Source organism: Protopterus annectens, chromosome 12.part0 (assembly GCF_019279795.1).
Source record: "Protopterus annectens isolate FY-2018-M chromosome 12.part0, PAN1.0, whole genome shotgun sequence".
Lineage (NCBI taxonomy): Eukaryota > Metazoa > Chordata > Ceratodontiformes > Protopteridae > Protopterus > Protopterus annectens.
Genome location: NC_056746.1, coordinates 154,391,827 through 154,406,265, shown reverse-complemented (window position 1 = coordinate 154,406,265; position 14,439 = coordinate 154,391,827). Strand labels below are relative to the sequence as shown.

Genomic DNA, 14,439 nt, shown 5'->3' with positions numbered 1-14,439 from the left:
TTACTGTTCCCCACCAAACTGTTCAAGTTACACTTGAATTGGGTTAGAGAGGAACTCTACCTCACATGGATGAGGAGCCTGTTCCAGAGAAGGGGTAGTCTCTGGGATGCATACCTCTCTCTCTCCAGCAGGTCTTATTTATATCAGAGGTAGACAGGGTAATTCTGGCACTGTTTTGCAGATATGCAGGCAGTCCACCGGGGTGGGGTCAGACAATGTCTTGTATACAGGCACAGATCTGCCCTCAACAGCCTGAAGGAGACAGAATACCTGGATAAGTGAGGTGGTCTGCATAGGACATGTTACATTTGCACTGTATTCTTTTAGTGAGGAACCTCTGAGTACATTTCAGTTGTTGGATGTGCCTGGTTAGGTGGGCATTATACTTAATGACATGTCTGATGAAATCCGAATACAGTGGAATAATGACCTCCATGCACCTAGATGCCATGTGTTTGTTTAAAAATTGCACAATATAGAATGATTTCCTCACTACTGCAGACATGTGATAGTCAAAGACTAGATTACGATCTGTGTGTTTCTCCAAGTCCCTGACTACTGGGTCGACTCTTAGGGGTGTGTTGTCAATATGATAGTTACCAGGAGTGGATGACTTCCCAAAGGATACTATTATAAATTTCCTAGCATTTAGTTTGACAACCATTTGGAGACTGTCTGCTTTGACATGGGTTCTCCTTTTTCCTTACTGTCATAGGAAATGAACAACTGATCAGAGTTTCTGAAGGTTTCAGTTCTGTCAAGATAATGTCCGAGATGCCTATGGACATCCAGAGTAAGAAGAATCCTCTCACAGATATTTAGGTTCTAGAAAGAAAATGAGATGAATAGCCTGTCTCAAAGAAAACCTAAATATCGCTTTATGCATAAGAGGAGGATAATTTCTCAAGGAAACCACACTTTTCTGGAAAATAGGATAAGGTTGACCCACCAAAATAGCTTGCATCTGACGGTCTTCTTGCAGAAGTCAGAACAATCAATAAAACTGTCTTTCATGCTATGAACCTCAAATCAACCTAATGAGGTTGTTCAAATGGAGTAGAAGTTATTTTCCAGACAAAAAATTAAAATCACAAGGAGAAGCCTCCTGTTTTCCAGGTGGGCAGGTATGCAGAAACCCTTTTAAAAACATTTTTACCTAGGAATACATTGAAAGGGGAGGATACATGGGTGGACATGCTGAAATAGTCATCAAATTAACCTTGATAGAGGCAAAGAAAGGCCAGAGAATAATAACTCACACAAGTATTGCATAATCAAACAAATACTAGCCTTCAAAGGGTCTTTGTTCCTGTTTTGACACCAACTAGAAAACTTTTTTCCATTTAGATTTCCTAGAAGCATGTTTCTTTGCCTCCATTAATATGTGCTGCATTGTTCTCAGGAAATATGTGCCTAAAAGGTACAAGGTAAAAGGTATTAAAACTTTATCATCCTGGCAGTTAGCTGAAGTTATTTCAAGATGGGTTCTCTCAAACAACAGTGTCTTGTGTAATTCTAGTCTATGAGAATGCTTATGGCAACTGCCCTTAAACATTTCCAAGATAAGGGAGAACCAGTACAATATGGGCCAGAACAGAGTGAATACAATGATCTTTGGAGTGTCCTCCTGAACCTTCAAAATTAACCTGGATATCTGTGCAAAGGGTAGAAAGGCATACAGGAGCATCCCTGTCCAAGTAAATGAAAATGCATCTGTTTTTCAGACCTTTTTACAAGAAATCATGGATCAGAACTTTGGCAGTTGTTTATTGTGAATGAAGGCAAAATGATCTACCTGAAGTGTTTGCTACCCACAACTAGATCAAATCCTGGAAGACCCCTTGAATCAATATCCACTTGTGAGGGCCTCTTCCGGTCCTGCTTATCTTGTCTGTCACATTATTTTGCTCTGTCGGTATGTAAGATGCCTACAGGGTGCCATTGTGCTGTACTGTTATATACTAGACTACCACGGCTAATCTACACAGAGGGTAAGATCTAGACCCCCCCGAATGCTTAAGTACCACCACAACGTGGTGTGGTCTGTAATCACTTATAATGAAAGAAAGACCACAGGTAACTGACAGAATTGAGAGCAGTTACAATTGCCATCTTTTTTAAGTTAGTGTTTTTTGGTCTATCCTTTTTATTCCAAAGAGCCTGTAATTGTAGTCCCACATACACTGCTCCCCAAGCAAAGTCTGAAGTGTCCATAGTTACAGACTGCATGGAATTGGAAGGAAAAATGGGAAAGCTGGATTTAGGTAAAACTGGTCTCTCCAGCAAAGCATTTCCTTCTGCAAATCACAAAACTGGAATCTGGAAAGTCAGGGGATGTTGATGTTGGGACCATACAGATTTTACATACCACTGAACCTTTCTCATCTGGAGTCTGGTTAAAGAAATCATAAGAATCAAGGGAAACCATGGATCCTAGTTTCATGAGAACTCCCTCACTGAAGTCTTGGACTGAGGTGAAAAACTCTGGATGAAATCTATCTTTTCTAGTTGCAGAAAAGTTCTTTGGACTGAGATATCAAGGAATGTGATAAGCATCCTTTAAATCTAAAGTTACTAAAAAAATTAAATGGGGAATCAGTAGTAACAGATTTGAAAGGATAACATTTTGAAATTTAGAACTTTCACAAACTAAATTAGAAAGGAAAGATCCAAGATTGGTGTCCATGAGGCTTCTTTCATTGGTACAAGAAACATAACCAAATAAAAACTTTCTCTATCACAGAAAGAAAGATGGCTTCTATTATTCCCCACCCCCAAATGAGGCAGCAGATGCTGAATGGCAGTAAAGACAAAGGAAGCTTGGTCTGGAAGGTGAGGAGGAATCCTCTGAAAATGGGGAAGGGACTCCCACTGCCACGTGTACCCCTAAAGTATAAACTCTCAGAACCCATTTGTCTGAAATTATCTGTTACCGCAGAGAGACATGGAGAGCCAGACTTTGGGGTAGATTTAAAGACTTGCCAGGTTAGGAAGTGGAGTTACCATTTGCAGACAGTCAAACTTGTTGGACTGTTCTTGTTTCTGGGAGGTTCCTTCTTTCTTTTTACATACTTCTTGTCAAAGTTTTTGAATGTCTGCTTCAAAGAAGTTTGTGGTGTCTTCTTATTCTACTTTGTATAAAAGGTAACGAGGTAGGTGTAAATTCTTTAACAAATCTGGAAAATGAAGGCTGAAAAATCCAAGTTACAGCATAACTCAGTTTCCTTCTCTTACACTTTTTTCAGGACCTCAGCAGCAGATCGCCTAAAAATAACCATTCCATCTAAAGGATTATTCCAAATTTCATCTTTAACATCCTGGTGTAAATTTTGAGCACATATCAATGCACACCTTCTCATAACAGCTCCAGCAGCGGCAGCTCTGAAAGAGGCATCAGATGAATCACAGCACACCAGGTTATATTTAATGACTTAGGACACAGAAGCAAGAAGTGAATTCATGGAAGAGTCTTCCTCAAGACAGGCAAAGCAGCTGTAATGTTCCTCATATTCTCAAAACAGACAAGTAAAAATATTAACATGAGCTTGACAATTATGAATTCTGAAAAATAAATGTGGCAGAGGAATACACATTTCCCCAAGTATATCAGAGGACTTCCAATCCTTATCATAAAAGAACAGATTAGCCATTTAACAAATGTTTAGCAAAAGTAGTATTTGCCAAATAAATTACTGGAGGATCAATCTGACAAAAAATAAAAATATTTAAGACTGAGGAGCTTAATAAATCTATCTGGTTCTTAGGGACTGTTAGCTGGCTCTCAGACTTCTTACAGGTTTTAATAAAAATGTCTTCCATTGCTGGAAGTATAGGAGGAACAGGAGTTGGGTGAAGAAATACCAGTTGTAACAAATCATAAGACTTCATCAAGGATATTGGAATATCATTGTATTCCCACTGAAATAATCGTTCATCTAGATATGATTTCAGAAAACGAAAATTCCTCTAAGGGAGAATCAGATTGAAACACTCTTCTCAGAATAAGAATCAGCAATCTGATAAGAGTGACCAGCAGTTGTTGCCTCAAAATACTTTCCTTGTTCATTATACTAGGAATATTCACAAAAATAAAGAATAAATTTTTCTCTTACCAGTTAAACTAGAATGAGAGCCTGAACTAATCCCTGAGCTATGTCCAAATAATTAATTTCTGTATGAAGTAATTGAGACAGGGAAAGATACATGTTTAGTTTTATGCTTCTTTTTAACAGGAAATTGCATAGCAGCAGATCCGCCCATGTCAGGCAAATCACCCTAGGGAACAGTCAACACAAACAGGCATTTCTCAACTCCTTGCTCCAAGACTTACAAGACTGGTTCTCCCATGCTCCCTAAGGAAATTACATCATTTACAGAGGATGCATTTAACACCAGTCCATGGTTGCTGATAGCTACTAAGGTAAAAGATGAAAGATCAAGGACAAAGAAGTGGCCACAGCAGAGTTACCCATCTGTGGCTGAGGCAAATTTGAGACCTGCTGAAGAGCAGGCTGTCTGGATTTTTTTTTTTGGTGGCTGGATAAGGAAGACCCGAGGAACTGTTAAGTTTTTTCATGGCAAAGCTGAAAATGAAGCCCCGGTAACACTGACAGCAATAGCTGTAAAGACGGCAATTAACGATAAAGTAGTGCTTTCCACTAAAATGCAGCATGAAAAACAAAACATATGCTTACCCCAGCTCCTAAAAGTATTTTAGCAAATATTTCTATGGCTCCATTCTTTATGGTTTCCTCCAGTGCCATCCTTTGACGGGCTTATCAGCTTCACCTGCAGCTCCCAGACTATTTTCATTCTACGGCTGGGACAAATGTGGAACCTAAGGTTTGTGCTACTGACTAATTCCACCACAGAACTTTATCATTTATGACCTACCCCTTGAATCCCCCCCCCACCCTCTCCTGCATTTGCCTGTTACCTGATGGCCAAGTATGTAACTATGAATGTTTACACCTTGCAAAATAAACTTTATACCATATAAAGTACAGTTGTGTACACTTACCATAAATGTAGATGTTCGAGTGTATTCACTGTTGCAGTCATCACATTTGGATTATCCCTGCCAGGGTAGCCCTCGGCCTGACTGAATACCAGAGACTTAGTATTTCTGCTTTGGTTGCTGTCGGTTGAGGACTGACGTCAGGTTGTCAGAAGTATAAAGTAAGGCAGTCAATGTCATTACATTAGTTTTTCTTGCCCAAACCTGTCAGGAGCCCCCAAAGTAGGAGGCCATGTTCTGGTGGAAGAACCTCACCAGTGGAAAATAAATGCCAATATGTCCCTTGTAAGAAAAGATCAGTAACAAGGAAGAATGGTAATAAAAGGAGAAAGAGACTAAAGGGGGATGGAGGGAGGGGAAACCAGGAATGCAAAAGTGAATACACTCGAACATATACATTTATGGTAAGTGTACACAACTGTACTATGTTCTTCGTGTTTCACTGTTGCAGTCATCACATTTGGGTAGATTCCCAAAGCTGAGGAAATGGGTGGAGGCAGTCAAGGAACCTAGGGGCTGGCTAGAATACCCTGCAAGACTGCAGAGGCAAACCCTGTCCTGGATTTGGAGAAGAGAGGCAGGTGGTAATGCTTGGTAAAAATGTCCAGGTGGCAGCCTCCAGGATGTCCCTGGAGGGGACTCCTCTGAGGAAAGCTGCAGAGGTGGAGACTGTTCTGGTAGAGAGTGTCCTGACCCCATTGGGGGGAGGTTTTCCATGCTGTTTGTAGCAGAAATGGATGCAATGTGCTATCCATTTGGAAAGTGTTTGCTTGGAGATGGCTTTGCCTTCTGCCCCTGTAGCAAAGGTAACCAGCAATTGATTAGACTTTCTGAAGGATTTAGTCCTGTCCAGATAGAATCTGAGCTGTCTGTGCACATCTAGAGAGTGAAGAATCCTTTCCCCCTTGTTCTGGAGATTAGGAAGGAAGGAGGGAAAATTAATGAATTGGTTGAGAGCCACACTGGACACCATCTTGGGAATGAAGGATGGGTTAGTTCTGAGGGATACCCTGTCTGCATGGAAGATGATGAAGGGTTCCAGAGCCATGAGTGCTTGCAGCTCAGAGACTCTTCTGGCTGAAGTGATGGCCAGAAGGAATGCTGTCTTCCAGGAGAGAAATCTTAGCTCTGCAGAATAAGCTGGTTTGAAAGGGGGAAGAGTGAGCTTTTCCAAGACAAAGTTAAGGTCCCAAGCTGGTGTTGGTACCCTTCTGGGGGGCCTTAACTGCTAGCTCTTCTGAGTAACTGTTTGATCAAAGGGTGCAAGAAAAGGGGGTGATCAGTGGGAAAATGAGCAGAAATAGCAGAGGCATGAATTTTTATAGAGTAGAAAGAGAGATCACTGTGTAGTAGGTCAGCTAAGTAATCCAGGATAAGAGGGATGGAGGGCTGTGCCGTATTGCCTCCCTTAGCCTGGATCCAGGTGCAGAACCTTTTCCATTTATCTGCATAAGACTTTCTGGTGCTAGGACATCTGGCCTCACGGATCACATCCAGAACCTGTTGACTGAGGATGGCAGATCAGTTTGGGGTTAAGAAATAAGCCAAGCTGCAATTGGGGATTCATGAATTCCCCTTCCCTCTGGGTCAAGAGGTTTGGAATCTGAGGAAGATGCCATGGAGGCAGCGGGTACAGGCTGCACAGCAAGGGGTACCAGTGTTGTTGGGGCCAGTCTGGAGCTATACGAATGGTCCACAGTTTTTCCTCCCTTATTTTGAGTAGTACCCTGGGGATGAGAGGTTGGGGAAGAAAGTTATAGACTGATAGACTGACCCAGGGGAAGGACAGGGCATCCGCTTTCAAAGCCATGCAGTGATGCTCCCTGGTGCAGAATTTGCTGAGGTGATGGTTGGTGTGGGAGGGCAAAGAGGTCGACCTTCGGGGTTCCCCATTTCAGAGTTATGAGGGCGAAGGTACTTCTGTTGAGTTGCCACTCGTGTGGGTCCAGAAGGTTTCTGCTTAATTGGTCTGCCAGAAATTCGAGAGAGCCTGGTAGGAATTGTGCTAACAGGTGTAGTTGCATGGAAGAGGCTGTGAGCCAAAGGGTCATGGCCAGCCTGCATAGAGTTTAGGAATTAGTCCCTCCCTGCTTGTTGATATACCACATCACAGTGGTGTTGCCTGTTTTGATCAGGAGAACCCCTGGAGAGAGAAGGGGTTTGAAAGCTATCAAGGCGTTCTGCACAGCCATCATCTCTTTGATTGATGCGCAGAGGGATTTGCTGTGGGCTCCATTGGTCCTGTTATGCACCTGCCGTCCAGGTGTGCACCCCAAGCATAGTCTGATGTGTCTGCCGTGAGGGTCTGGGTGGGGTGAGGAGAAGGGAAGTCCCTTGTTGTAGGAGCATGCTGTTGCCCACCAAAGAAATTCCTTTCTGAGGCAAGGAATTATAGGTAGAAGAGTTCTCAGGTCTTGACAGTGTTGACACCAAAGGCTCTTTAGGTACCACTGAAGTTTCCCCATATGCAGTCTGGCATATGGAATGAATAGTATGCAAGATGCCATGAAACCCAGAGCTTGCAGGATCTTCCTTGCAGATAGCTGGGGCCTGGTGGCTAGTTGAGAGAAGGCGGCTGTCAGGAAAATGTGTTTCTCTGGTATAAGGTATGCCATCTGGGATGCGGTGTCCAGACTTGCTCCCAGGAAGATTATCCTTTGGGTGGGCACCTGTTTGGATTTCTTTTCGTTGACTGTGTACCCTAGGGAGGTTAGTAGGGTCTTTACAAAGGCCAGGTGCTTGAGCAGCTTTTTCTGGCTATCTGCCTGAATAAGGCAGTTGTCTAAGTATGGGTAAATTTGAATATTTATTTGTCTGCAAAAGGCAATGGCCAAAGTCAGACATTTTGTGAAAACTCTGGGAGAAGTAGATAAGCCAAAGGGAAGCGCAGAGAATTTTAAGTGTTGAGATCCTGCCCTGAAGCAGAGATACTTCCTCCATGATTCCCCAATAGGAATGTGGAGGTAGGCTTCTTTTAGATCTAGGGTGGCTAGCCAAGTGTCCTTGGAGAGCATGGGTAACAGCTGCTGTAGGGTGAGCATTTTGAATTTTGGGATCACCAGGAAGGTGTTTAGAATGGCTAGATCGAGGAAGGGGCGCCAGGTGCCCTCTTTTCTGGGCACCAGAAAAAGTCTGGAGTAGAATCCTTGGCCTATCTGTTCTGTAGGAATGTGCTCTACTGATCTCACAGACAGCAGGGAAAGGATTTGCTTTTGAGCCTCTGCCCATGGATTTGGTGGTAGATCTGGGAACCCTTTTGGGGTTGGAAGGGTATGGAAGGAAAATCTGTATCCCTGAGACACAATGTTCAGAACCTATTGGTCCTTGGTAATGGTGGCTCAGGTGCTCGAGTGAAAGGAGAGTTTTCCTCCTAGGGGTAAGTGAAGGTGGGCAGAGGGGGGGGGTGGAGGAGGTAAGTCATTATGAGTTCTTACCATAAGGGGGTGGCTTAAAACTCCCTGGTTTTGAAGTAGAGGTAGTCCACTGCTTAGATCTCTGCATTCCCTGGGGCTGCATGCTTATTGAATTTAAATTCCTTAACAAAAATGAGTTTAGACTGGTGTTGGAAAATATTGAAATAGTTCTCAAAAATAATTTTATTTATTTTCAAGGCGATATTTTCCACCAATTAGATAGTGTTGCAATGGGGGCAGCATGTGCCCCCATATTTGCTAACATAGTTATGCTTTTCTGGGAACAACATTTTGTTTTTAATTCACCCTTTATGGAAAATATTGTTCAATATTTCCGTTTCCTGGATGATATATTAATAATATGGAAAGGGACACAGGAAGATATACCGAAAATTATGAAATACCTAAATAATTCAACTTCATTTCTATGTTTCACACATGAGTATAGCACGGAAGAGACACATTTCTTAGATGTAACTATAACAAAAGATAATATTAGAAACAGATATACATCAAGGATTTTTAGAAAGAAGTGCTTCTCCAACTCCTATCTCCACTACAACAGTTGTCATCCCCCAATACAAAAGAAAAATATCATTAAAGGACAAATGGTTAGAGTGGCTAGAATGACCTTTAACTATCTTGATTTTATTAATGAAATGGACTATGTACACAAACTATTTTTAGAAAGAGGCTACCCAGATTCCATAATTCTTCCTTTAAAGGAAGACGTGATTAGGGAGTGGGGGAAAAATATGTACCTTTGTTAAATATGGAGACTAATATGTTAAATATGGAGACTAATATAGTAAGCAACTCTTTAAACTATATTCCAGCTACCATTGGGACTAGTACCCCAAACACCACAGCGTATCAAAACACGCCTTTTTTGTCATGACTTATAGTGTTAATACATATTCAATAAGAAAACTTATAAATAAGACATGGGATATTTTTAAAACTATGCCTAATAGACTGGAAATTTTTAACAGACAGATTACTTACAGTTTTAGGAGAGGTCCCAACTTAAAAAAACTTGTATGAAATGAATGAACAGGACAAAGATAAAAATAAAAAGGGTATTTTTCGTTGAGGAAGATGCTCCCAATGTACATTTATTACAAATACAGAGGAACTAACATTACCTTCTATTCCTATGACATTCAAAAGTAAATACTACTTCACTTGTTACACTAGTGGGGTAGTATATTTAGTCTACTGTACCTCATGTTGGGGATACTATGTAGGTAAGACAGAGAGACATCTGAGACAAAGAATATATGAGCATATGTACGATATAAACAGAAAAAGGGAAACAAATGCTCTATATAGACACACACTTACTTGCTTGGGAGCTAATTTTAAGTTTTGGATATTAGAAATGATACCTAAGAACAGTAGAGGAGGAGACTGGGAAACATTACTTTATTATAGAGAATTGATCTGGCAACTCCGTTTGGATTCTAATACACCCCCCAGGGATGAATGACCATGTGTCATTGTTACCAGCCCTTAAATTGAGGGCCAACAGGGTAAAAACAAAAAACAAAAAATAAAAAAATAAAATAATTAAAAACAAGAAACTAAGTATAAACAAACACTTCCATAATATCTTTATTATACACTACATACCTATTTTTCTAACAGTTTATTTCACCAACTCAGTTATTTTATCTTATTTCATTAATTCAGTTATTCAATTATATTTACACAATAATACATATTTTTTATTTATCACTGTTTTATGAAATGTTCTATACGAGATATACTATGAGATTTTACATGGGTTTACATGAATTTATATATGAGATTTTATATGAGATTTTTATATGAGATTATGCATGAGAAACTTTTGTAAAGCATTTTAATTTTACCATGCAAATTAACGTATTTTTAACCTCACCACGCAAATCAATGTACATATAAGAAACACATAGTTTAAACTTATGGATACATATATATATATATATATATATATATATATATATATATATATATATATTTTTTTTTTTTATATATATATTCTTTTCATGAACTATACAAATATAAATATATGTATATATTTTTTTCATGAAAAAATTGCTTGTACCACTTTACAAACTAATGTGACTTTTATTGTTAAGTTACATATTATACATCAACAAAAGTATACAAGCGTACTTATGTGTTATTTATTTATGTGTCATTTTCTCTCGTTTTTAACTTTTATGTAACCTATTTTAAACTTTGAACTTTAAGGCAACACTATTTGTTATTAATTGTTTTAAATTATCAATTATTGAATTAACTAATAAGAAGATGTATAAAAGCCCTTGTGTAGCAACAACATTCATTCTGATGAAGTTTCCGGTCAGGAAATGAAAGCGCTTAATCGACTTGTACTGTGTTTGTGTAAATAAATTTCTCTTTATTACGGACTGGAGAGTCTTGCGAGAGGATTATTTCCGACATTTTGAGACTTATTGTTCTTTCAACACTGTGAGACTGCCTTCATCGGTTTCCTGTAATCGGGGAATTCACTACTGTTTACTGGTTTTTGTTTGAGTTGTTTCCCGTATCTTCCATTTTTTCTTCTATGATAAGGTCTTCTGCCATTTTAAACATTTGAGACTGAGGCAAAGTAGTAGGCACCTGAGAGTGGGTCATCTGTTTCTTGGGTGTGGTTCGAACCCTGGGCCTAAGAAACTCATCTGTTTTTGAAAGAATGGTAGTTGCGAAAGAAGACGTCGGTTTGTGCCAAGATTTGTTAGTGAGAAGGACTTCCTCTGAAGCCGGTGCCTGCTCAGTGGCTCTGGACCCATCCAAGGTACAGATGACCACAGGATCCTTAGTCGAAGAAGTGTTTTGCTGCATACCAGACTCCGAAAGGGTCTCGGTAGCGGCTTGCAAATCAACTGAAGTGGGCATCAGGGGCTGCAAAAGCACCTCATTGAGAAGCGGAGGACTAATGACTAGCTTAATGGAAGCGTCGTCTGTAGGTTTGGACCTGTGCGGACTGTCTCTGTCTTTATCGTTATTTTTTTTGGAAGATCTGCTGTCGGATGGCTTACTGAAGCCATATCGGAAAACGAGGACTATAAACAAAAATATCTGGCTACAATAAGGGCCCGACGATAGATAGTTCTGACATTGAACAAAGCAAAGAAGTGACAACGAGGGACATCGTGGTCTGGGCCTAAACAAGTGACGCAGTAAGAGTGGAAGTCTCGGTGTGGTATTTGCTTTACACAGGCAAGACAATTAACTTTTTCTGACATCGGTTATTGCAAGAAAAAAGGATCCCCAACAGAGTAATTGGCTTTAGAAGACAAAAACTCAGGTAGCGGCTGACTGGCACTCATGTGAACTGCTTCTGCTTTGGGCTCCATGGCAAGAAAGACTGATGTAATGGCATCGGCTGCCTTACTTTATACTACTGACTACCTGACATCAGTCCTCAAGTGACAGCAACCGATGCAGAAATACTAAGTCTCTGGTATTCGGGCCAGCCGAGGGCTACTCTGGCAGGGATAATCCAAATGTGATGACTGCAACAGTGAAACACGAAGAACATCTCCTACAATAAAAATACTATTCCAGCCAGGACAGAGACATGACTTAGCAGTTATAAAACCTGAAACATATGGCTCTGATTTATACAGTAAGAGGACTTTCATACGACCTCAGCTCAAGAAAATAAATTACACTACTGAGTAACATGGTGCCCTGCATTTATACACTGTATCTTGCTTGTTTTTTTTTCTGCAACTAGACACTATTTTGTTGCAAAAATCTACAGAGAAGTCTATTTAAAAGCATGCTTCTTTTATATTAAGAAATCAGTGGAGTTATAAATTATGATATTGAACAAATGTCAATAAGGCATGCATCTCTGCAGATTTTTGGCATACAACAGTAGTTCTCAAATTATTCTCAGGAAACAAGCATTTTTCTTCAAATATTTTGTAGTGGTTTGGTGGGATGGCAGGGTAAAAGCACAACGGTGAGGATATGCAACTTCTGCATTTATGTTTTCCTTATATATCACATCAATCTTGATAAAAACAAACAAAAACAAACAGTCTTTGCAATGGCATGCATGCCTTTCGGTTTTTCCCGGTTTGCGGTCGCCACAGCAGAACTCCAGTCCGCTAATGATTGGCAGTGGATTTTTACTGTGCCGAATTGCCAGCCCAACGCCCAACCTTCAAAGACAGCACACCCATTCACACACGCACCCACTTGCATTGTCTTTAGATGTCACTCGACTGTGGGGAGGACATGCAGTCTCCACACAGAAGGCGCTCCAGCCAAGAATCGAACAGGAGAACCTCTTGCTGTGCGGCGACATTGCTAACCGCCGAACCACAGCGGTCCTCCAACTGTCTTTGCAATGGCAAACGTTAAATAAAAATGCAATCATCATCAAAAACTGGTTAGGAACACTAGAACACATTTTAAAATGGTTATGTATGCAGACCTACAAATCAGGTAGCCAAAGGTAATGCAACATCGAAAGGTATTGTTTATCAAGAACAATGACTTTCAAACAAAGCATCTTGCTGTTTGACCCCCATGCAGTGATGTGTGCTGCCTAAATAATATAATCAACTTTGAGACCACCACAATTTGAGATAATAGGAAAAAAATTCAGAATTGTGTAAGTTTTCAGCAAAATAGCTGTATTTGACAGAAAATTACAGCTTCATACAAAAAAGGCTGAGATCCATGTCTTCAACAACTTGGACTTTAAATGCACAAATACTTTTTAAATGTCTTCAGCATCCTACTAATGCTGAACAGTATCAAGAAAATCTTGTGCTGAACCCCATGGGAATGTTTTGACCAAGTACACTGTGCAATGACCAACTACAATTCCAAAACTACTGGATAATGAACATAAATGGCTCGTGACATTAGTTCAGCACCTTCAAAATAAAGTTCAAACAATGCTGAACCACAGGTTTGGTGGACTACCTTGGAGTGGAGCACTGTATTCTAAGATTACAGCAAAACTGCCAGGTTATGTACACCTTGTGCATTTTTACAAACCAACAAATGCTTTATTACTCCTTTTTATCCCCCAGCTACCCATCTGTAGAAGGGAGGAGTAAAGCCTCAAGGTAAACAAAATGGTCTGGTTATTAAGACAGATTAATAGAACATTCATTTATAGAGGTTCCTAATTAATTATTCACGATAATTAAGGAAACTCCTCCTGGATTGCTCAGTGATGGTGTACCGAAAATGCGCACCTTACTGAAGCCTAATGCTGACCAGCTTAGTAGGTCTTGTAAATCCCAACACAAGTTAACCTATTACAAAATGTAATAGTTTTAAAAACATTTTGTTGTCCACTTACTGTCATTGGATTGTCCACCTTCTCTTTTAAGCATCTGAACAGCTCCCACATACTTCTTCAGCTGTACTTTCAGTACCTCATTCTCCCTGCAAAGGTAAAGAAACAGGCATATTACAGCCACAGTACGATGACACAAGTGTTACAGGCACAGTACGATGACATAAGTGTGATGCACATAATAAAGCCACAGTACGACAACACAAGTGTGATGTACAAAGGTAAAGAAACAGGCATATTAAAGCCAGAGTACGATGACAGAAGTGTTAAAGCCACAATATGATGACACAAGTGTGATGCACATATTAAAGCCACAGTACGATGACAAGTGTGATGCACATGACGATTGCTCAGAGAAATATAAGCACATAACAGAATAACTAATAATCTTCACTAGAACAAGCAAAACCTCACCCAAACAAATTTCAAACATGTTATAAACTATTCTTACTGGGACTTGTAATTAACTGCTATTCTATGTTAAAAAAGCGTGTGTGTGTACATATGCATACATATATATATATATGTATATATATATATATATATATATATATATATATACATATATACATATATATTATATATGTATATACATATATGTATATGTATATATATATATATATATATATATATATATTACACATACATATAGCACGTGCACATCATAACAT

General features: G+C 39.8%; 1 protein-coding gene across 1 annotated transcript in view; it reads right to left on the bottom strand.

The window, feature by feature from the left end:
* Nucleotides 1–14,439, bottom strand: part of SNX29 (sorting nexin 29) — a 3,382,132-nt gene that overhangs the window by 2,106,470 nt on the left and 1,261,223 nt on the right. Inside the window, exon 14 of the mRNA XM_044089182.1 lies at nucleotides 13,772–13,857. Coding sequence (XP_043945117.1) covers nucleotides 13,772–13,857 — 86 coding nt within the window. The remainder of the gene's footprint in view (nucleotides 1–13,771; nucleotides 13,858–14,439) is intronic.